General features: G+C 45.9%; 1 protein-coding gene across 2 annotated transcripts in view; it reads left to right on the top strand.

Moving 5' to 3' along the window:
• COLEC11 (collectin subfamily member 11) overlaps positions 1-23,728 on the top strand; it is a 34,284-nt gene extending 10,556 nt beyond the window's left edge. The window contains exons 2-7 of one of the 2 annotated variants that reach the window (XM_068153360.1): positions 6,362-6,517; positions 12,894-12,965; positions 18,402-18,473; positions 19,385-19,438; positions 21,397-21,492; positions 21,644-23,728. In XM_068153360.1, the coding sequence (XP_068009461.1) occupies positions 6,379-6,517; positions 12,894-12,965; positions 18,402-18,473; positions 19,385-19,438; positions 21,397-21,492; positions 21,644-22,035 (825 nt within the window). In that variant the 5' untranslated portion in view covers positions 6,362-6,378 and the 3' untranslated portion in view covers positions 22,036-23,728. The remainder of the gene's footprint in view (positions 1-6,361; positions 6,518-12,893; positions 12,966-18,401; positions 18,474-19,384; positions 19,439-21,396; positions 21,493-21,643) is intronic. The other variant, XM_068153361.1, reaches the window with a different exon arrangement.
• Positions 23,729-24,011: the final 283 nt, after the last annotated feature.

Raw genomic sequence — 24,011 nt, 5'->3', positions numbered from 1 at the left:
TCCTGGGGACCAGTTTCAGTGGAATTTAACTTTCTAAATGCCTTTATGGACCTGGCTCTGAACAGACTTGAAGGTAGGTCAGGAAGGCAAGGAATTTACCAAGGTTTTAAAATGAAAGGCACTGCTGTAGTGTGTACCTGGAGAGCAAACCCTTGTTTCAATCACATGAGGCAATTTTAGCTGCAGAGGAGAAGGGTTATTTTTAAAGCAGGAAAAGATGCAGTAAGTGATTTCCAGAGAGGTTTTGGGTTGATTTCTTACACTAATGTGTCCCTTTGCTGCAGCTGTGGATTCTATATAATCTGCAGCCTCTTCAGAGATTTCCTCTGCTGGTGGCTCTTCTCAAACCAAAGTAATTTCCTGAGTATTCACACAAGTCTGGGTGTGGTGACCTGACTGACACTGAGATGCTCAGTTCTCCCCAGCAAGCCCTTTTCCTCTGCAAGCTGAGCCAACATACTGCTGGATATTAGGGAAGAGGTCTTTACTAAAAAATGGTCAGGCATTGGAACAGGCTGCCTAGGGAGGTGGTGGGGCCACCATCCCTGGAGGTGTTTGCAATAACATGTAGACATGGCACTTCAGGACATGGCAGTGTTGGGCTGAGGTTTAACTCAATGATCTTAAAGGTTCCTCCCAACTGAAACAGTTCTGTGATCATGAGGTGGGGTGAGGTGCAGCCACTGTGTCTGTGAGACTTGTAAGCCCTGCAGCAAGAGCAGACCAGTGGGAATGTGATGAAGCTTTGTTGGAGGTTTTGTTTCCCCCAGAAACTCCTTTATCTGGCTGCTGAACAGATCCACCAAGCAGCCCTGAGACTTCTCTGCCTGCCTCATCTCAGAGCTCTGTATGAGTTTGCAAAGGCCTATTAATATTTAACACACCTGTAGGCTTTGATCTTTCAGTTGTAGTCTGGGTACATCTAAAAACCTCATAATATGCAACTAGAGGAGATGTTACTGCCTTTTTATTCACTAATGCAAAGACAGGAACACCCTCCCAATTTCAATTCCTCCTTCCATCTCAGGCTATTTCATTCGCCTCTCTGCCTCATCTGTCAAGAGTCTGTATCAGAGCCTGCTGGGTGTTCATGCTGAAACTGCCTCATTTCCATACTTTCAGCTGTGTCTGAACCACTTGGCTTGAAACTCCCTGAGAAGGGGGTGAAGTGGGGTGGAAGTCTGTCTCTTCTCTCAAGAAACTGGCAAAAAGGTGAGAGGAAATGGCCTCAAGTTGCACCAGAGGAGGATTTCATTGGATATTAAGGAAAATTTCTTTACTGAAAGAGTGGTCAGGCACTGGAACAGGCTGCTGAGGGAGGTGGTGGAGTCACCATGCCTGGAGGTGTTCAAAAACCATGTAGACATTGGGCTCTGGGTTGCAGTTTCATGGGCATGATGGTGTTGGCTTGACAGCTTAGAGGTCTTGTCCGACCAAAATGATTCCATCATTCTGTTTTGTTTGCTGGCTGGTGTGAAGCATAGTTTTGCAAAAGGAGGCAGGACCATCCACTGGGGATATAGTAAGATCTTCTAGGCCACAAAGTATACCACGATGTAATACCTTGTACCCTGGGGCTAGGAACCTCATTTTTGGGCATGTAGGGCCATATACATTAAGCTTGAATCTGACATCATTTCCTTCATGAGGACAGTGCTGTCACAGAGATTTGTGATACTTCAGAACTATAGCAATGTTGTTGTTAAATTGTTGGTATAACCTTAGGAAATAGTTGTGATGTGGCCAGTTGCTTCACCTGATTACTAGTTGGGACTGGCTCTGTGTGTAGGCAAAGGAGGCAGTAGTCCAAGACAGAGGACAGCAACACAGCAAACGTTTACATTTTCCTGTCAGGGCCCTGGGAAGCTGTGATGGTTGCTGCTTTTTCGTGGTAGTAGAAGCCTTAAATCCAAATTTTCACCAATCTTTCCGTGTCCCCACACAGAGTCATGGAATGGTAGGAGGTTGGAAAGGACCTCTGGAGATCATCTAGTCCAACCCCTCTGCTAGAGAAGGTTCATCTAGGCCAGGTTGTAAATGAATGTGTCTAGCTGGATTTTGAAAGTCTTCACAGAAGGAGACTCCACAACCTCTCTGGGCAGCCTGGTCCAGTGCTCCAGCACCCTCACAGAACTGTTACTCATGTCCAGAGAAGGGCAACAAAGCTGGTGAAGGGTCTGGAGCACAGCCCTGTGAGGAGAGGCTGAGGGAGCTGGGGTTGCTTAGCCTGGAGAAGAGGAGGCTCAGGGCAGACCTTCTTGCTCTGTGCAACTCCCTGAAGAGAGGTTGTAGCCAGGTGGGGGCTGGTCTCTTCTCCCACACAACCAGCACCAGAACAAGAGGACACAGTCTCAAGCTGTGCCAGGGGAGGTTTAGGCTGGATGTTAGGAAGAAGTTCTTCACAGAAGGAGTGATTAGCCATTGGAATGTGCTGCCCAGGGCGGTGGTGGAGTCACCAGCACTGGAGGTGTTTAGGAAGAGACTGGATGAGGTGCTTGGTGCCATGGTTTAGTTGATTAGATGGTGTTGGGTGATACGTTGGACTCAATGATCTCAAAGGTCTTTTCCAACCTGGTTAATTCTGGTCTGGTCTATTCTATTCTATTCTATTCTATTTTATTCTATTCTATTCTATTCTATTCTATTCTATTCTATTCTATTCTATTCTATTCCCTTTATGATGTTCCTCCTTCTCCAGCTCTGGGTTCATCATCTTTGGGTCGCAAGATTCAATTTTGCCTGCGTCCTTGAGAAGCCTTGAGTGATATTGCTGCAGCTGTGACAAATGTAGTTTAAATAGTTGAGCAGCCAAGGTCTGTTCTTCTGTGGGTTTCTGTGCCCCTAGTAATGCCCAAGCTAGGTATTTTATAGCTGATCCAGACACATCCATGAGCTGCAGTCATCTTAGTTGTAGTGATGTAAGCAAATGTTGGGAACTGAGCACTCTTAAAAGGCGGGGGGGGGGGGGGGGGGGTGAATCCTGTAAGCATCTGTATGCGAGTGAGTCCTGTCTGTGCCTTGTCTCTGTGGTAGTCTGACAGGAGTGATTGTGAGGGTACAAAATGCATCTCTAGTAAGGTAGTCTATGTTGTCATCTGCTAGACTAAAAGGTAACAGGAAGCTGCAACAGAGGTCTTGAAAATAAAATTGTTGTGTTACAGCTTAGTGGAAACTTCCTTTCTTTTGGCCCACGCTCCCCTGGGTCTTCTCACTGTAGGAAAAGCTGGTCTGTGAGGTAGTTCATGCCTGTCCCATTACAGGAATGTGGCATGTTGTGTCTGTGGACATTTTCAGACAGTCCCTGTTCCTCCCTTGCTCCATGGGAGGGTTACCAAGCACCAGTGTTTTCCCCTAGGGTTTCCTGCTCTACTGTAGCCCATCAGTTTATGACTGTATTGAGATCCCTTGACCCAGGACCTCTTCCCAGGTACAAGCATAGACTGTGCTTGGCTTCATGGTCCTCTTTGAGCAACCTGGTCCCAGTGGGAGGTGTCCCTGCCCATGTCAGGGGTGTTGGAACTAGATGGTCTTTAACATTCCTTCCACACCAGTCTGTGCCCCAAGTCTAGACGATCAGTGGGAAATGGGGGTGTAGTGTGGAGCGTGCCCACTCTGCGGTGTGGGTGTTGTGAGTCACAGAAACCTCTCCTTTAACTCAAGACACCCCTCCCCACATAAGGAGGGAGGCAAAATCTGCTCCTCTCTGACCCCCCTGCTGCAGTCTGCTCATTTTATCTCCTGGAGGATAATGGAAGCACAAAATGGACAGCAATTCAGAGGGATAATTTATTCCCCCAACTCCCAAGGCATCCACTTAGTCTTGCTGCTAAAACGCCTATTAAACATATCAGAGTTGATGGTGGGATTTAAAATGAGAACAAGGCTTTTTAATAGGAGAGGCATGATGAATTTTGCTTCACTTGAAGGACAGTCTGCTTTCCTTCTGCTCCATACCTGTGTTTTGCTGTCTGCTTCATCGGCTCATGAAGCTTCTTACTTACCCTGTCGCCGCTGAAGGGCAGTTATAGGACCATAGAACTATTGAGGTTGGAAGAGACCTTTGAGATCAGGTCTGATCACCTGCCTAGAGGCCACAATCCCACCACTATTGCTAGCCTCAGGCCACCCCCAAAATATCAGACCCAGAATATTGAGACACACAGACCCAAGTACTGACCCCACACCTGTACCTTCTTTCTGAAGGGAATGAGGGAGTGGAGGATAAGATATAGCCCAAGCTTGGTCTAGGATGTAAAATGCACACATCTCTATGGTGGCTGTAAAAAATGATATACAGCTGCTTTCTCTTGAAACCCTGATTGTTTGTGTGATGCAGAGCTTTGGTGAAAAAAGGGCTGGGGAAACATATCAGAAGTACATAAATAACACTTTTATCAAAGAGTATTTTTATAGACCTCCTAATTATGGGCTTTTAATGGTCCTCTCACACAAACTCTCTTTCTGTACTGTTATTTTCTGAGAGATCTCTTCATGGGTGAGTCATTTCACTTGTAGGCTTAAACAAGAGTATGTTCCAGAGGTGAATCTCTTCAGGATTTATGGAAGACACTGATGAAACTTCATTGTATGATTTAGTGATATATTCTCTGCCTTCTACCCTGGATGAGTTATGTGAGGGCTATCGTATCAGGCAATTTGCTGAGCACAATTTCAGTGCTCAGGTAGATGGGAAGTGAAATTTCAGGTTTTTAGTCAGGTCTCCTTGTCTCCTGAATTGCCTCTGTAGAGCACCATGCACTCAAAGTGGTAACAGTGCTAAAATCTTTCAGTGCAAGCCCCTGTACTATATCTTCTCATTTGACCTTTTGAGCTCCCTGCCTCTAACAAGAATTTGTGAGCACAGAATTGCCTGTCATTGCTTCTTAACCAAATTTCTTCTGAGCTTTGTTTCAGCCAGTCTAACACCAAAACAAGCTGCTGAATGCACTTCTGCATGCTTCGTGTTTTTTCCACAAGCTGCTCAGAGAAGGACCTGGGAATGCTGGTGGACAAGTTCACAGTGAGCCAGCAATGTGCCCTCATGACCAAGAAGGCAAATGGTCTCCTGGGGCTCATTAAGAGTGTGGTCAGCAGGTCAAGTGAGGTCCTCCTGCCCTCTACTCTGCCCTGGTGAGGTCTCATCTGGAATGGTGTGTCCAGTTCTGGGCTCCCAGTTCAAGAGGGCAGCAAACTACTGGAGAGGATCCAACAAAGGGCAATGAGGATGCTGAGGGGACTGGAATATCTCTTATAAGGAGTGGCTGAAACCTGAGGCTATTTAGCCTGGAGAAGAGCAATCTGAGAAGGGATCTTCTCAATGCTCATCAATATCTGCAGCCTGTATCCTGGGCTGCAGCAAAAGAAATGTGACCAGCAGGACAAGGGAGGTGATTCTCCCCCTCTACTCTGCTCTCGTGAGACCTCACCTGAAGTACTGTATCTGGATCTGGGACACCTCCATAAGAAGGACATTGAACTGCTGGAGCAGGTCCAGGGCCATGAAGATGATCAAAGGGCTGGAGTACCTCTCCTATGGAGACAGACTGCAAGAGCTGGGGCTGTTCAGCCTGGAGAAAAGAAGGCTTTGGGGAGACCTTCCAGTATCTGAATGAGGCCTACAAGGAAGCCATGAAGGGATTCCTTACAAGGTGTTCAGTGACAGGGCTAGCAGGAAGGGTTGAAGCTTGAGGAGGGTAGATTTAGACTGGATTTTAGAAAAAAATTCTTGCTAGTAAGGGTGGTGAGACACTGGAGCAGGCAACCCAGGGAGGTCATGGTTGCCCCCTCCCTGGACGTGCTCAAGGCCAGGTCAGATGAGGCCTTGAGCAGCTTGGGCTGATGGAAGGTGTCCTACCCATGGCAGCGGGGTGGGAATGAAATGAACTTTGAGGTCCTTTCCAACTCAAACCATTCTGTGATGCTAAAAGGTGGAGAGCATGAGGATGGGGCTGGGCTCTTTCCAGTGGTGCTCAGTGCTAGGACAAGGGGCAATGAGTACAAACTAGAAGACAGGAGAGTTCACTTGAACTTGAAGCAAACTTTTTTCTTGTGAGGGTGTAGCACTGAACCAGGCTGTCCAGAGAGGCTGTTGAGTGGAGACTTTCAAACCCACATGGACATGTTCCTGTGCAGCCTGCTCAAGGTGACCCTGCTGTTGCAGGGGAGTTGGACTGGATGGTTTCCAGAGGTCCCTTCCAACCCCTACCATTCTGTGGTTCTATGACTTGCAGGTGATGTCCTCATGCTGTGTGGGTTATGACATGCAAAACCACACTGCATTTGTCGCAGGATGCTGCACATGCACAGAAACTGTCGAGAGCTTTTGGAATTCTTATAACTGTTTATTCATTCTTTTGTTTAGGAGTCAGTGACCTGTAAATGCTCATTATGAAGAAAGATCTGGTTTTCTTGGTGACTCTAATTAGCCTTGCCTTCCTGTTGCTGCTAAGGTCTGGATATGCTCAACATATTGCAGAGGAGTCCTGTTCTGTTCAGATTCTTGTCCCAGGCCTCAAAGGTAATGTGGAAGCCTCCTCCATCATTCAAACACTAACCCTTTCTTTTCTGACAGGCTCATTTACACCACTTAGATAGCTTTTAGCAGAGACAAAGGAGATTCCTGTCAGTTGCACTCTTGTCCTGTTTGTAGCCTCCTTAAAAATGGAGCTTTGACGTCTGACAAGATGAACTTAAGTCTGCTAAAATAAACACGGTTCCAAGGATGCATGCCAAAGCTTCCCAGACCTGCTCCCCATCAGCAGGGCTTGTTGCTTTGCTACACATTCCCTGTGTTGGTGTTCAGGTGTGCTACACACACCCATAGACTGTCAAGTCAGTTCCTACTTTATACCTAGAGAGGTTTTCATTGACATTTAGCAGTGTAAGGAGAAGTATTTTGGGTTTTCTAGTCTTCCCTTAGTGTAGAATTCTGATTTTCCCTTATTTGTCTTCCTTTTTGTTTTTAAATACTGAAGTGCCTTGTGGAAGAAATTAAAAATTATTTGGGGTTTTTTTCAGCATTTATATAGTTTCTGTGGATATTTTGACAACATATGCCCACAAATTATTGCCCAGAAAAAGTCAGCATGCTAAGTTATTGATGTTTTCCATAGCAAGAAGAGTGTACTTCAGGTAGGAAGCAAACGACTGGCAAGAATTAGTATTTTAAACAACCAGCATTCACTATGGTGTGAGATCCCAGCCCTCTTTAGTCACTAACAGTAATTCCCAGTTTGTGGGGCTGTGGTGTTTTTATTAGAGTGTAAGGCCTGTGAGCAGGAGGACATGCCTGTTAAGGACACACACACACAAAACCCAAACAAACCAACCCCCACCGTTTTCTCAGGAACAATAAAATTGTACAAGCATCCTGTGCCTAACCTTTGACTTTTGCTGACAGGTATGCACTGTAGTATCACAAAGCTCAGCTAACAATGCTCTTACCTACTACAAATGTGGCTTCACCACAATATGCACTACAGGCACTGTCTGTGCTGGTGAACTGATTGGTGAGGACAAGGCTCGGTTCTGCCCTGCAGGTGTTTACACAGTTAAGTTGTGAGCACAGCCTGGCCACAGGTTTGACTGTGGTGTAAACTGCCTTCATCGTTGCCCAGTTGGGATGTGGCTCTCCTGTGCTGGAAGCAAGACTGTTGGGCTATAAGTTGTGCCTGGCTAGTTGGCTTCAGGACCAGATTGGACGTGGCACTTGGTGCCATGGTCTGGTCATGAGGTCTGTGGTGACAGGTTGGACTCGATGATCCTCGAGGTCTCTTCCAACCTTAGTGATACTGTGGTAGTGTTTTATTTGTATTGTAGGTGCAGCTTTGGATGCCTAAGCACAATCCAAATCTGTATTTTAGAATTTTACTTCAATAAGTGGCTGTTGAAGCCTTAATAATCTTTACACCACCTGCAAATGTTCCAGTTAGGAAAAGCAAGGCTATATCCACATCTCCTGAGGTTTGAGTAAGCCTTAGAATCCTTCAGGTTAGAAAAGACCTCTAAGATCATCAAGTCCAACTGACAACAGAGCAACACCATGCCCACTAAACCGTGTTCCAGAGTGACATGTCTACACATTTGTGAGCACCTCCAGGGATGCTGACCCCACCACCTCCTTGGGCATCCTGTTCCAATGCCTGACCACTCATTCAGTAAAGAAATTTTTCCTGGTATCCAAAGTAAACCTTCTCTGGTGCAACTTGAGGCCATTTCTTCTCATCCTGTCATCAGTTTCCTGGGAGAAGAGACCGACTCCCTCTCTACTACACCTCCTTTCAGTTGAGTAAGGTTGTTCTATTTGTTTGCTATATTTGCTGTAAAGTAGGCTTAAGTTGGTGCTGTCCCTGTAACTCGCAGAGAAGATTCTGATCCATTTAAATCTCTGTTGTCCAGAGCTACACAGAAGATCAGTCAAATGGTCTGACTACAGAGCACTGGGATCTGAAGCTTTGAGGCAGTTTTTCACTTCTGAGAAGCTGACAGGTTTTGCCAGCTTTTGTAACTTCCTTGCCTTCAGATTCTTTGCTAATTTTGACTGATTACACAAATATCTATGATGAGCATTTTTATTTGGGGATCATTATTACTTTTTGCTATATGCAGCAAAGCTGCTTCAAAAATACAGAGAGTGTAGGACCCTGACCCTTTGTCAGAAGGCAGTCCTGAGCCCTGGAAGCAAGAGAGAGGCCTGAAAGCCATCATGTGTTCATTATTTCACTCTGCTTCAGGAGAGGTGAGCCTTGCCAAAGTGGGATTTGCTTGCCATCATGTGCTGATGATTTCACCTGCTTCACGAGATGTAAGCCTTGCAAAAGTGAGAGAGACTGATGGACAAATTCAGCCAAGCAAAAAATGACCCAATTCAGCCCTAGTTAATGTGAGAGCCCTAAAAGGTCTCAGTACTCTAGCTGTGCTGTCAGGGGGACTAGCTCAGAGAATTGGTAATGAGATACTGCTGTCCTCTGCTGGCACACCTCCAACCCATTTCAGCAGCCAAGGCTTCCTTTGAACTGAGCATCTATGTGGTTGGGTGCCCAAATTTCTGCTCCCACCCAGTGGGATTTGCTCCCTGCAGCGTTTAGATCTGCTCTATCTTCTCTGATGGCAACATCTCCAGCTGTGAACAGAGCCCCACACCACTGCTGGGAATGAGCCTTTGGGGATTTGGGAAAAACAGGTATAGGGAAGAAATGAGGAAGATCATGGGGTGGATGAAGAGGAGAAAACAGGAGGAGAGGGTTAAGTCAAAGAGGCGGTACAGAAAGTTGACCGTAAATGGGGTGGTGAATGAGATGTGAGCTAAGAAAACTATCCAAAAGTAAGGGAGAAGTTTTAGAACAGGAAGAGACAAGGGGAGAAGAAGGGTACAGAGAGTGAGTCTGAGTGGGGAGAGTGGCAACTTCAAAAAAAGATGTACAGAAAGCTAATTAAGAGCCCACAGCATAAAAGGGGAGGAGGAGTCGGAAGGAGGATGAGACGAGACTGGAGGTGGAAATGGAAGATGAAGAAAGCCATTAGAGACACCGAGAAGAGAGAAAGGCACAAGGAAGTTTAAGGTCAGCAGCTTAGGTCTTAGGGACTGATCTTTTTTTAATTTTATAACCTTAACAGGGTGAAGGAGTAAGATTAAATGCAGAAGGGGAAACACACCGTGGTTCTGAGAATTCAGCCAGCAGACTGATCCCTGGTTTAGAAAGCTAACAACATTAATCATACAGACAGTGCGTTGTGTGTGAGGAAGGGATGGATGATGAAGCCTTTCTGTATTGCTCACTCCTGTTTTTCCTGAAGTCCAGTGCCTTTTTACAGGCCTATGAGATTGAAGTTCATACTAATGTGGTGAAAATAATAACATGAAACCATGCTCCAAAGCTTAATGCTTCAAATGCTCCGTTTGCCTCCTTTTGTCTCCCCTCTATAAAGCAGGACTTCTCTTAATAGGCTGAGTGCCATACCACACATTAAAAAACTGGTGCTACATAAATAAAATACCACCAGTTTTTTTACCCACACACCTGATGTGTCTACTCACACAAGGAATGTGAGTCATTGAAGAAAGTTGTATCCAGACAAGGAATGCTTAATCGCTCATGTATTTAATGTTTGGTGTGCTCTTTTCATCGCAGCAGATGCTCAGTGACAGGACAGGAGGTGACAGGCACAAACTGGAACACAGGAAGTTCTATCCCAACATGAGAAGAAACTTCTTTACTGTAAGGGTAACAGTGCACTGGCACAGGCTGCCCAGAGAGGTTGCAGAGTCATTCAACTCTACCTGGGCACCATCCTGTGCAACCTGCTCTGGCAGCAGAGTTGGATGAGCTGATCTCCAAAAGTGCTAGATTTGTTTTGGAAGTGTGGGGCATGAAAACACTGTGGAACACTTCTGAGTACACCTCCCCCTATCTCAGCTGCATGGTCCAGAGCTGCACTGCCCTGAGGAAGAAAGTACTCTTCCATGCCAGAAGGCAGGAGCACAGAGCAGTTTGGAAAGGGATGGGTGAGAAGATTGAGCAGGAGGTACAATTGCAAAAGAACTGTGGCTGGTGGAGGAGCCAGTCTTAATCTTCTGTGCCAAGAAGACCGGGTGTAATGTGTGGCACGGGGCTGACGAGGCGCAGAGCTTTCTCTGTCTGCATTAATTTGGGTTGGTTTTGTTGTTTGGTTGGTTTTTCACTTTAGTTCAGGAGCCAAAAGTTGAAAGTTAGTGTTAGTTGGTGATGAGTTAAATTGAAGCTGGGACAAGAGCAGGCCTCAGGCTGCACCAGGGGTGGTTTACATGGGACATGAAGAAAAATTGACTTACTGAAAGAGTGGTCAGGCATTGACACAGGCTGCCCAGGGAGGTGGTGGAGTCCTCTTCCTCACGGTGTTCAAAAACGCGTAGACACCGCACTTTGGGCATGGCTTAGTGGGCATGGTGGGGCTTGGTTGACAGTTGAACTTGATGATCTTAGAGGTCTTATCTAACCTTTATGTTTCTGTGATTTCTTGGCAGAAAACTCTTTTGTTGCCCTCCACACCTGCACAGGCTTTGCTTCCTCAGCCTGCAGAGTGCTCAGGGTACATGCAGCAGTAATAGGAACTTAAAAACAGCAAGGCTGAGCTGGACGACTAATCAGTCCCTCTTGTCCAAGGTCTTGCTTCTTTAAACAGCTGATAACAAAAAATTCCAAGTGCTCTGTGCCTGAGCCTGTAATGGGGTAATCTTCTCCCAGGGAAAGTTTCTCAAACACCCAGTCTAAGGAATGCAGTGTCATCTTATTACAGGAATAAATGCAGGCAAGTGTAATGGCCTGGAGCAAGAGTGATCTATTTTATTGATCCCTAATGCACAGCTCTCACTCTAAAGAACGTGTAGAGCAATAGCCTGTAATAGCCTGCTCTCAGCCTCCTGAGAGCAGGGGAAAGTCATTGTCAGGATTTATCTTTGGGAAGCAAAGAACTCATAACCAGCCCTGAGAGGGGAAAGGCAATCATACAAAGCCCGTTGGTTACCTGATAATAAAAAAAAGTGGTGTTCCCAAATGTGCCAAGTAATAGCCTGTTTCATACTAGCAGTATTATTCACTAGGGATGATGTGAAGTTTGTCCTCATTAAGGTCAAAGAATGGCCTATTTTTGCATGTCTGAAGGCAGGGAGGATGGTCTGAAGCCTGCTGGCAGCCTGAAGAAGGAACTATAACAGATGGAGGCTTGGTTTCAGCTCACAGCCACAGTATGTAGGTACACCACAATAAGGAGAAGGAGAGCTGGAGGCTGCCTATTTGAAATGTGCTGTGTTGTGGCTTGTTTTCACATGTGACCTTTATGGTTCCTCTTTGAGCCACAGATGCCAGCTCTGTCAGAGAACAGAGCCTGAAGGGTGCATAATAACCATTCCTGAGATGGTGCTCCCTTCAGCTTCCTGGGGAGCAGGTAATGCTCACTCCTCACAGCACTGGGGGTCAGGTGTGCTGTGCTAGCTCTAGCTTTTAGATCCTGGCAATTCCTTTTCTGTGGAAGCAAAAAAACTCTCTTCTTTTTGATATAAATCTAGTTTTTTCTTCAGGATAGTTACTTAAACAATTCTTTAAACTTGTGTTTAAGATATTTTAGTTTTATGTCAGTGGCAAACTAACCTACAAGAGTAATATAATAGTAGTGGTAAAGCAAGCCAAGCAGCTCCACATTTCCAATGAAAAGCACCAGGGAGGCAAACATTTGTAGAAATGGATGTTTAAATATGATAATAACTGATGCTGCATATAATAATGTGCCATGAGCCATGTGCAGGTAAGCACAATACATGGTGGGTTTTACCACAGAGATGAAAAGACCCAACATATGACTGAGAATATGGATTAAGAAGGTACTCTTTGGTGCTTAAAAATGATCCTCCAAAGTGGTGGCTGTATCAATGGCACCCTCCAGGCCTGCTTACATGGGTTAGACATTCTTCTTTGCTTTTTCAAGTTGAGGATATAATTAAGCCATTTTCACTTGAGGCTTAAGCATCTCCTTAGCAGAGACCCTGTGCTCAGCGAGCACAAGCTCGGAACTTTCTGTGCCAAGCTGGAGCCTCATTCTGAAGCTTTTGCTTCAGTGATTTGTGCTGTTGGGATTTTTGCAGGTTAATCATTTGAGTGATGTCCACACAACTAGACCCATTGTATGAGGCTTCAGTAGTGGTATTGGCTGTGGTTTTGTCAGTGTTTATGTCAGCTGAAGGAGCCTGTGTTCCTCATGCATCAAGCAAAGCTGCGAAGTCAGGCCACATTTGCTTGTGGTTTTTCTCCCTCTTGTTATAGTAGGTTTTGATTTTCACTGGGGAGAATGACACTCTTGTCACTGCCACCAGCAAAAATAGTCCTGGTTTAATGATTCCTCCTTTTCTTTTGTGTCAACAGGGGAGGCTGGAGTCAAGGGGGAGAAAGGTGCTCCAGGTCGTCCAGGCAGAGTTGGGCCTCCAGGAGAAAAAGGTAACTGTGGAAAAAGGTACTTTGGAAGTCATTTGTAACCAAGTGCTTCCTTTTGTAGCAAAGCAATGGTGATGGATATCTTCCCTCTCTTTGCTGGGTGACTAAACCATGCACAGTTGTTTTTTAACCCCTGTGGTGGCTGAGCCCCACGCAGCTGCTTGCTCACTCTCCCTCCTTGGATGGGGGAGAGAACTGGAGCTCTGCCCCCTTGCAGTGCACTGAACATTTTACAACTCCCATGAGGGATGTGGGTGTTCAGTCCATGCATTTCCCTCATGGAGGTGTACCCTTCAAGGAGAATTCTTATTAAAGATACAGGAAACTAAAATTTCAACTCTTGCAAGGTAATGCAGCATGTAGAGAAGTTAAAGTACCACAGAATCATTTAGACTGAATGGTCATAAAGACCTCCTGTAGTCCAATCTCCTGCTTAAAACAGGCCAGGCTTCAAATTCACATCAGGTTACTCTGCAACATTTGTAGAGTTTTCTACTTTTGGAGTTAATTTACACTATTAGAACCACCCCTTCTTTCCTTTTCTCTGCCCTTTCTTTACTTCTCAAGCAAGTTGATCCTAAGGAAATGTACTTAGTTTCTTTGAGCTCCTTAGGTATCTAATAATCAGTGAATAACTAATTCATGAAAGAAATGCTTCTCTTATGGTATATTGGACCTGAAATGGACACCTTCAGGTTAGAAAGTGTTGCAAATGCTTTTACCTTATCCTCTCTTCAGGGTGTTTTCAGATTTTGGTCTTTCAGAAGCTGGTGCACATTAAAGCTTTCTGGTGGTGGCCTGAAATAAATCTGGTTCTGAGCATCCTGGTGTTTCAGGGTGACACCAGACATCTTGATGCCTTTGGGCACTGATTAAGGTTAAATTCCACTTACTTTCTCCATTGCTTTTAATTAATTGTATAGGTCAATTATGATGCATAGCATGTCAGCAGAACATAAAACTGTTGGTCTCTGTGAAGCATAGAACGCTGGATCAAGCCCAGGGGCTGATTCAGATGAAAGTGGTGTGTACTCCAGTGCAAGTTTTGGGGTGTGAAGTCCATGGATGTAACTTTCCCCACTTGGACTGACTGCTGTACTGCACACACCCATCACTGAGTCATGATCCAATCTGTGAGACCACACCTTCCATGTATAGGGATTCCACACAGGTATTTCAAGACCAATGCAATACTGTGAATATTCCCAGGGTAGAATGGGTTCTGCTTGTGGCAATCATAGAATTGCTTTGGTTGGACAAGACATGTAAGATCATGTAGACCAGTTGTCGAGCCAACACCGCCATGACCACCAAAGCATGTCCCAAAGTTCCATGTCTACACACATTTTGAACCCCTCCAGGGATGGTGACTCCACCATCTCCCTGGGCAACCTGTTCCAGTGCCTGACTACTCTTCCAGTGAAGAAACATTTCTGAGTATCCAACCTAAACTTCCCCTGGTGCAACTTGAGGCCATTTCCTTTCCTTTAGTCAATTGTTAAGAGGGAGAAAAGACCAACACCCACCTCACTCCAGCCTCCTTTCAGGGAGTTGTAGAGACTGAGAAGACCTTCCCACAGCCTTGTTTTTTCCCACCTAAACCAAACCCAGTTTTCTCAGGTGCTCCTCAGAAGACCTGTTCTCTGGACCCTTCACCAACTTTGTTGCCCTTCTCTGGACACTCAGTCAAAATAAGAAGAGGGTGAAATTACTGTTGGAATCCTTATTCAAAGGAAGAGTTCATTTAAAATGCGTTTTTGAAGAGATTTTACTTTTCTTGAAGCCATAAGCATTTGAAAATATGTTCTTTTAGTATCTTAATTTTGCTCTTTCCACATCATAGTTCATTTATACTTAATTGCAGTGCTATGTGGAGTACTCACCTGCTATTCTTAGGCCTGGAACTCAACTCTCTCCCTTTGCAGTGCTAACACAGTGATTTTGGCTTTCCCAGCTAACTTTCACAGGCAGTTCTTGGGCACATTTTGGGAGCTCATACAATGAGCAGCTTGCAGGTGATTATCCTGGCTTGAAGGGTAAGACAATATAGTATCATGGGGTGCAGCATTCTCAGCCACCTGGCTCACACTGCCAGGGAACAGTCCCAGGCATTCAGTTGACTAGCACAGGCAAAGCATCTTAAGTATGAGAGAAGAGTCATTAATTTAACTGGATTGGAGCCAGAGTGTTCAGTCATTTGTGTAATCAAATTCTAAAGAGAGGTAATAATATCTTAATTTCTATTTTAGTATTACTGGTTGCTCATTAATATGTAATCAATCAATCCTTTACATTTCTGTGTCAACTTTTACCTGGATTTATTGCTCACTAAGCAGTGCTGCAGGCAGGATTCCATGTGGAAGTCCTGACATTGACAGTTGTGGATTCACAAAGGGAGTATCTGGTTTAAAGCTGTCTTTCAGTTCCACCTGGATTCAAATAAGGTCTTGAGGAAATCCATGCTAATCTGAGTGGGCAACAAGATGGCAGATTGGCCTCAGTATAAATGAAGGTATTGCCATGTGACACGAGGGATACATCATTTAGTCCATTTTCCCATGATGATGAAAAAGCAGAACTGTCACTTCAAACTCAAGAGCTGCTCTAAAGTTACTAGCAGAGCCCCAATGCCAACAAAACTGCCCATGATTAGAGCAGATGCCAAGGACAGCAGTGGGAGCTCATGTTTGCAGCTGATTTTGCTGTGCCTAAAAGCCTGACCTCCACAGCAACAACTGATCATGGACATGCTGTCAGGTCAGGGGTTGGACTTGATGATCTCAGAGGTCTTTTCCAACCAAAACAATTCTGTGGTTCTATGACATGCACTGGCCTCTCTGATTCTATGACAGAGACACTGACCTCTGTCTCTCAAAAGGGACAAGAGGCTAGAGAGGAGCACCAGAGATGTGAAGGAGGTGGAGGAGCTGCCTCACAAGGTGAAACTGGACAGGTTGAGACTGTTTCATCGGTACAGAGCAGCCTGAGGAGGTTATGATTGAGGTTGCAGAGTCACCAGGTACCATCAGACCTGAGCTAGGAGGCACTCACTGAAGTTGCTGAGGGACTGATTCAGCAGATCTGCAGACTGCAGACAGGGGGTGGAGCTGTGTGGCCTCGCTGCATTGTGTCTTCTGCCACAGTGGGAATCAAAGTCCTGGGCTAGAGGGACCACTGGTCTGAACAAGCTTGGTGTTGGTAACAGAATTTTGGTGAGACACAAGTTTTGTGAGGGCTGTTATTTGAACATCTGAACATAAACTTCCCTCTCTGGGAATGGACACCATAGGATTTCCATTTCTTTTGAATCTACTTTAAAATCATTTACACTTTGCTGCTGCTCTCCTAGATTGGCTTTTTTTTCATATCATCTGTGGTTTCCTTTGCAAATTTCCCAGCCTTCCTGGTCAGTATGGACTGACAGTAGTTTCCTCTTTCATTTTTCCTGTTTGTTGTGCAAAGCTTTTCAGGTTTCTCTTTGTTAGTAGGACACATCTAGAACGAGTAGGATGGCTCACTGCTGAGAAGTCTTTATTCTTCTGTTGCCCACCAGAGGGGATTAGAGCCAATTAACAGAATCATAGACTCATTTGAGGTTGAAAGAGACCTCTAAGATCATCAAGCTCAACTGCTAACCCAACACCACCACACCCATGTCCCATGGCCCTTGTTTGTAGGCCTGAAAAGTTTTCCTCTCCAGCTCCTTCCAAAATCCTTCAAGTCTCTTATAATTGGTTCCAGTGTATACCACCTTCATCTGAGAGATGGCAGATGACTGACTTCATATTCTTGAGTCAAACTTTCTGTTAGCTTTTCTACTTTTGGTCTACGGAGACTTAATTTCTTTCGTTGTCCTCATTTCTTTCCAGCTTTCTCTTCCTGATTTCATTAAGACTTTTTAGACTGCATTTTTGGCAATCACAAGGCCACTACAAAGGACTTCACAAAAGGTATTAAAACTTTTGATACCCTCCAGGCAGAAGGGTCTCTCTTGAAACCTTGTGATTTATTCTGCCGAAGAAGCAGAATAAGCAAGCCCCTGGAGTAGAGGCAGGGGTTAGTCACTGCAAGGGAAAACCTAATCCAAACAGTTCTTTTAATGAGCACAGGAGACTTAATGTATGCCTTCATTGTTTGAGGTAACACACTTTTACTTCTGAGCAGATCATGTTGGTTTTGCTGACTATTACTGAGAAGCAGTGCATATCCTGGGCAGTATTTATGAGGAAGAAAGTGAAGCCATTCCATGTATTGCATTTTATTTATGCATCAGATCTATGTGTTTATTTAATTTCAGGTGTAGGAGACTGAACAGAGAGAGCACTCCAACATCTGGGGTGGTTTAGTCTTCAGAAGAGGGGGAGGTCTTATTGCCCTCTTCAACTCCCTGCAAGGAGGCTGGAGGGAGGTGGGGGTTGGTCTCATCTCACGTACAACAAGTGACAGGAGAAGAGGAAGCAAGCTCAAGTTGTGCCAAGGGAGGTTCTGGTTAGGTTTCTGGTTAGAAAGCATTATCAGGTATTGGAACAGGCTGCCCAGGTAGGTGGTGGAGTCACCATCCCTGAAGGGATTAAAAAGACATGGACGTGGTGCTGAGGGGCATAGGTCAGTGGTAGTAGCTCAGCAGCAGCGGTGGGACTGCAAGCTCTACGTGAGCAGCTGGACTTGATGACGTCAAAGGTCTCTTCCAACTTCAGCAGTTCTATGGTTGTATGATCTGACACTCTGTTACAGTAATCCTAATTCATGCATATCCAAAGCAAGGAAGGTTACTTTCAGACAAATTGATAAATGCATTACAAGCTGATACTTTAGATAATCTCAAGGATACATAGATTGGACAAATGAGCAATGGTACCATCAGTAGCTTTGTAGCCTGCACAGCCCAACAGATTCCATCCTTAAGGTAGGCCATGAAGCTGTTGTGAAAGTGATAGGAGGAGAGGAGATGGCCTCAGGTTGCACCAAGAGAGGTTTAGATTGGATATTAGGAAAAATTCCTTTACTGAAAGCCTGATCAGGCATTGGATCAGGCTGCCTGGGAAGATGGGGGAGTCACAATCCCTGGAGGTGTTCAAAACTGTGTCGACTTGTCACTCTGACATATGGTTCAGTGGTTATGGTAGTGTTGGGCTGATAGGCAGACTTGATGGTCTAACATATTTTCCAGCCTTAATGATTCTATTAAAGTATTCTATGATTCCTGTGGCTGTCAGGCAAGATCTGTTTCCATTTACAGCTGTGTGCCTTGCTAATGTGCATTGCTTTGCAAAGATTCAATCACTGGCTAGGTGATTTATGTACATGTAACTTCTTCACAGGGAGTGAGGTGGACCTCAATGAATATTGGGCATATAGCATGGGTTTGCTCCCTGTAAAAACTGATCTGGCAAGCATTACATTGCTGCCAAGTGTCTTTCCTCTTTCTGTTCCATACAGGAGAAATGGGAGACAAAGGACAGAAAGGCAGCATGGGACGACACGGAAAAATTGGTCCTATTGGTTCAAAAGGTATGCAAGGTTCAGCTGCTTCTCCATTTGTTCTGTATGAAAAGTCTGTGACCATTTACCTTTGAACAAAGTTTAGGGGCTTGCAAAATACTTACCAAGTATCAAAGGTTCCCTCAGCAGAGTTTCTCATACTGAGTTTACCCAGATGACTGAGACCTCTCAGACAGTTACCCTTGGCAGTTACTTTTGTGTGTGTTTAGCTTTAAAGCAGCCTGAGAATCCTAGTTAAGGCTACATGAAGAACTTTGTGCACCATCACACGAGTGTGGGCAGTAACAGAAGCAGATGGGAAGATGAACTGTGTTTTGGCAGACTCCTAAGAGCCAAAAACCTTGAATCTTCCACTTGCTGAATCTTCCACTGTAGGCTTTCTAAGTGAGTGTAGTTAAGGACCAGTATTCATTGAAGTGTCTAGCTTGTGAATCTTAATGTAGGCACCAGTGTAGCATATCCAACCCTTTTCTCTCTACAGCATCTGAACTTACTGGTTCTGTGAATCACAGAAGGGTAGGGGCTGGAAGGAACCTCTGAAGATCATCTAGTCCATCCCCCCTGCTTAGAGCAGGATCCCTGGGGTAGGTTGCACAGGATGGCATCCAGGTGGGTTTTGAATGCCTCCAGAGATGGAGAACCCCACGACCTCTCTGGGCAGCTTGTTTCAGAGCTCTGTCACCCTCAAAGTGAGGTTCATACATGTCAGAAAAAATCTATGGGTACATATTCTTCATGTTCATAGTCATGAAGTTTCTTAGCTTTGGCTGGCCTGTGGTGTGGAACAGCTAGCACAGAAAAGCCTCGGGTTTTTTCTTGGGCATCTTTCTACTTTCCGCAGGTGAACGTTACTGAAGTAAAAGTAAACAAGTTGACCCAAAAAAGCTGCTTTAAATTCATCTTCTTTTTCATGCCTTTAGGTGAAAAAGGAGATCACGGTGACATGGGACCACCAGGTCCGAATGGCGACCCAGGTAACTCACGACACACCGTGTGCACGTGAAGGGGTCGAGTGGATGCGAGCGTCCTCACCGAAACACGTGTCTGTCTGCAGTGGGGGAGAGAGGGAAAAGGGAAGTGTTTGTGTGGGCACTGTAATGTTCCACTGTGGCTATGTTCCAATTACTTACAATCATTTAGGATGTAGTAGTTGCTGGACTTGTGTATTTGTCTCGGAGCTCATCGCAGGTGTGATCACCCCAGAAGAGCAGTGGGAACTGAAGTGAACTGTCCGTGTCATTCATCATCAGTGCAAAGAGACATCTCTGCCATATTCCACTCTGGCTCCCAGCCAACACAAAGGAAGCTCTTCCTGCTCCATTGGTTATTGTTATAGGAGCAGGAGATTACCTGGAACACAGATCTTCCAGAGGAAAATGGCCAAAGCCTGCCACTAGAAGTGTAAGCCCTACGAAAGCAGCAGATGCAGATTTCAGCTAATTTGCCCCTTCCTGGCAGGGTGCACTAGAGGTGCACCAATTAGCTGTCTCTGGAGAGCATGGTTTGTCACTGGAGTTCTTGAGCCAGACTGCCAAGGCCTCAAGCACACTCTTGCAGTGTGAGCACTTGATGCTGTAGACACCTAAGCCTGCCCTAACTGTGTAGTCAAGTGCAAGCTTGAGTATTTACACAGAGACCTGGAGTGGAATTCATCCTGCTATGGAGAGGCTACACCTCTTAGCTCAGATCACCTTGGTGAAGCCATTATCAATTAGCTTAACCAATGGTCTTCTATATTCTAAATTCTCTACTTGCTTAAGTACAGAGTAACATTTTGCAGGCAATGATGTGCACTACGTGGTTGGAACATTAGCCATTTTTATCTGCAGTGTTCTGTTCCTCAGAAGGAACAGGAGAACAATGTGCTGTGCAGGTTTTTTTCCTGTGGAAAAAGCACAGTTTGGAGAAGACTAAAGGCAGTAATTTTACTCAAAAAAGGGAATTTTGATGAATTTTGAAGTGTAAAAAAATAGTTTATGGTTGTGGTTTTTGCAGGGAATCTGTCTTCAGGTTAGGTCTAATTATGCAGGCCTGAAGTTTCATGGCATCTGAAATGAGCTGTTCTGGAAAGGTCCAGGCACCCATGAAAACCATGTGATGGGGCAGTGCTGCAAAGGCTCTGGGCTTCTGCCCGGGGCTGCCCGCCTGGCTGTGTTCAGGAAAGCTGCTCACAGACAAGGACCTGGAGGTCCTGGTTGGCAGCAAGCTTAACGCGAGCCGAGAGCGTGCTCTGGTGGCCAAGGTGGCCAACAGCAGCCTGGCCTGCACCAGGGATAGCGCCACCTGCTGGCACAAGCAGGGAAGTGATTGTGCCCTGTACTCGGCGCTGGCGAGGCCGCGCCTCGAATAACGCGCTCAGTCTTGGGGCCCTCACTGCCCCAAAGACATTGAGGTGCTGGAGTGTGTCCAGCGAAGGGCAGCTGTGGCCTCAAACCAGGACAGCAACGAAGCTGGTGAAGGGTCTGCAGAACAGGTCGTGCGAGGAGCACCGGAGGGAACCGGGATTGTTTGGGCTGGAGAAAGAGGCTGAGGAGAGACCTCATTGCTGCTTAGGATTCTCTCAAAGGAGGCTGTAGTGAGGTGGGAGTCAGTCTCTCCTCCCTAGAATCAGGTGCAATGGCCTGAAATTGTGCTAAGGGAGGTTTAGATCAGATACTAGGAAAGAGTTATTTACTGAACTAGTGGTCAGGCACTGGAGCAGGCTGCCCGGGGGGGCGGTGGAGTCGCCGTCCCCGGAGGCGTTCAGCAAGCACATGAACATGGCACTTCAGGACGTGGTTTAAGGGGCATGGTGGTCTTAGGTTGGCAGCTGGACTCAATGCTCTTAGAAGTCTTTTCCAACCTCAGCTGTTCCACGATTCTGTGGAATGGATTAAGCAACTCTTGCAGTTCGAGAGCGTTCTGACTGGGGTGTCTCCGTGTGGTTTCTTAGGCATCCCCTGTGAGTGCAGCCAGCTGAGGAAGGCGATTGGGGAAATGGATCTGCAGGTGGCCCAGATGACAACCGAGCTCAAATTCATCAAAAATGGTAGGTGACCTTTAGATGAGTGCTGTCTGCCCTTGCTGCCTCTTCACCGCTGTAGCTGCGCTGTGCTGACTTGTGAAGCTGTGTAGGGTGTGCAGTGAGTTGGTTTATAGAAATACGAGTGCTCACTTTTCAGCACTGCCCTCCCCCGCAGCTGTCGCCGGCGTGCGTGAGACAGACAGCAAGATCTACCTGCTGGTGAAGGAGGAGAAGAGGTACAAGGAAGCCCAGCTCTACTGCCACGGGAGAGGAGGAACGCTGAGCATGCCCAAGGATGAGACTGCTAACAACCTGATTGCCTCGTACATCAGCCAAGCCGGGCTCACCAGAGTGTTCATCGGGATTAACGACCTAGAGAAGGAAGGGAACTTCGTCTACTCCGACCGCTCGCCCATGCAGACCTTCAACAAATGGCGCAGCGGGGAGCCCAACAACGCTTACGACGAGGAGGACTGCGTGGAGATGGTGGCGTCCGGAGGCTGGAATGATGTTGCCTGTCACATTACCATGTATTTTGTGTGCGAGTTTGACAAGGAAAATGTCTAAGCCTGCCTAGTCTGTCCTGAGAAAAGTTTCCCAGGCCAATCTCCACCGTGTCTGCAGAGTGCAGGTACGTGGCAGCAGAGCTGTACAGCTGTAAATACAGTTCAGGTATTTCAAATATCAGTATTTACCCTTTAGAAGGGAAGAGCAGGGAGGAGATGCAGCTTGGGTTTTTCTATTAGGAAATATTTGTACTTAGATAAAAATGTGGTTTGAGGCCAAATTCTACCCTCAAATGCACTTGCATGGCGCTAAGGAAGGGCAGGGTTTGGCCTCTAGCTGTTAGAATTATCATTTCTGAAGAAGTAGATTCTTGATACTCTTTTATCTTAGCAAATTTTGTTACTAGAGATGTTAATTACTGGTAGTGCTACAGGGGTGTTTCACCAGCAAGGCACATGTTCTCTGTGCTCCAGTTAATGAGTGCACATACTGCTGTACATTTTTAGGGTGAGAAGATATTACAGCTCTTTTTCTTTTGGTTTTTCTTTTGGCCAAACCAAACCAACAAATCTGGAGTCCTTCCAATGTTGTAATGTTTCTTTATTAAACTGATGTGTATGTTCACAGATGTATGGCAAGGAGGCACTTCAGTAAACTTAGTGTTGAAGGATGACAAAGTTCTTGTCTTTTAGTGCTGAAAGGGACTCCCTGCAGATGGGTGTGTGAGGTTGACTAAAAGTAAAGTTCTGGGGTTCTACATTCTGTAGTTGAGGACAGATTCAGCACATGAACTGTTTCAGGTCCCAGATCATAGTATCATAGTATCAGCCAGGGTTGGGAGGGACCACAAGGATCACCTAGTTCCAACCCCCCTGCCATGGGCAGGGACACCCCACACTAGATCAGCCTGGCCACAGCCTCAGCCAGCCTGGGCTTAAACACCTCCAGGGCTGGGGCCCCAACCACCTCCCTGGACAACCCATTCCAGGGCTTCACCACTCTCATGGGGAAGAACTTCCTCCTCATATCCAGCCTGAATCTCCCCACCTCCAGCTTCATTCCATTCCCCCTAGTCCTGTCACTCCCTGAGATCCTGAGCAGTCCCTCTCCAGCCTTCCTGTAGCCCCCTTCAGATACTGGAAGGCCACAATGAGGTCACCTCAGAGCCTTCTCTTCTCCAGACTGAACAGCCCCAACTCCTTCAGTCTGTCCTCATAGGATAAATCCTTTGATTGCTTTACTTTCTTCCTAATAAAGGCAGGTAGGTTAGGTGTTCTTCCCACTGCATGTTGAGATCTGTTCAATAATGTGAGTATGGTTCTAAGACGTCAAAGACAGAATTTGCAGGGAGCTAACAATTCCAGTGTGGAGCAATTTGTGTGCTTAGAGCAGTGCCTTTTGACTGGCATTATTAGTTCCTGCCTGCATAGCAATCTTCAGGATCCCTTTAAATCTCTAACATTCTGTTGTCAAATCATTTTAGCGATACTAACCTGGTCCAAACCTGAGTTACAGGTACCTGGAGCTCCCTCAGGTGTGTGCTGAAGTTTAACTTTGTTTTTCATCCAGGTTTTGAATGTTTGCTTTCCTCAGAAACATGAAAAGAGGCCTTCTGAGGAGGTAGGGAGGTTTTTCAGGTGACAGTACTGCTGGAAGTCACTCCATGTTTGTAAAGATTGCCTTCATCTGTACAGCATTTAAGCAGCCTCAATTTCTATTAAAATCTAAGATGAAAAATAAAGGCAATGGAAAACCAAAACCACATTTGTGTCCCCCAGTTACTGTGCTCTTCAGAACATATTCTTGCAGCTCTTGGAAATTATTTGTATTGTCAGAGCCCTGTGCATTGGCTGCAACGGTCCCTGTGTCACCATCTGGCCAAGGGGACCAAGGCTGGTGTGTGAAGTCTCTAGCTGTCCTGCTAGGAGCAAAGCCTGCACTTCTGATGCTTACCTCTGCAAGGAGCTGGGCAAGAAGTCATGGAAGGACTGGCAATGAACAAGCCCTACATCATTTCTTTTACCCTGCTGACTCCC

Source organism: Melanerpes formicivorus, unplaced genomic scaffold (genome assembly GCF_026170545.1).
Source record: "Melanerpes formicivorus ecotype bairdi unplaced genomic scaffold, bMelFor1.0.p_v2 SCAF_25, whole genome shotgun sequence".
Taxonomy (NCBI): domain Eukaryota; kingdom Metazoa; phylum Chordata; class Aves; order Piciformes; family Picidae; genus Melanerpes; species Melanerpes formicivorus.
The sequence above is the reverse complement of the archived record's forward strand: the minus strand, read 5'-3'. Positions and strand labels throughout refer to the sequence as shown.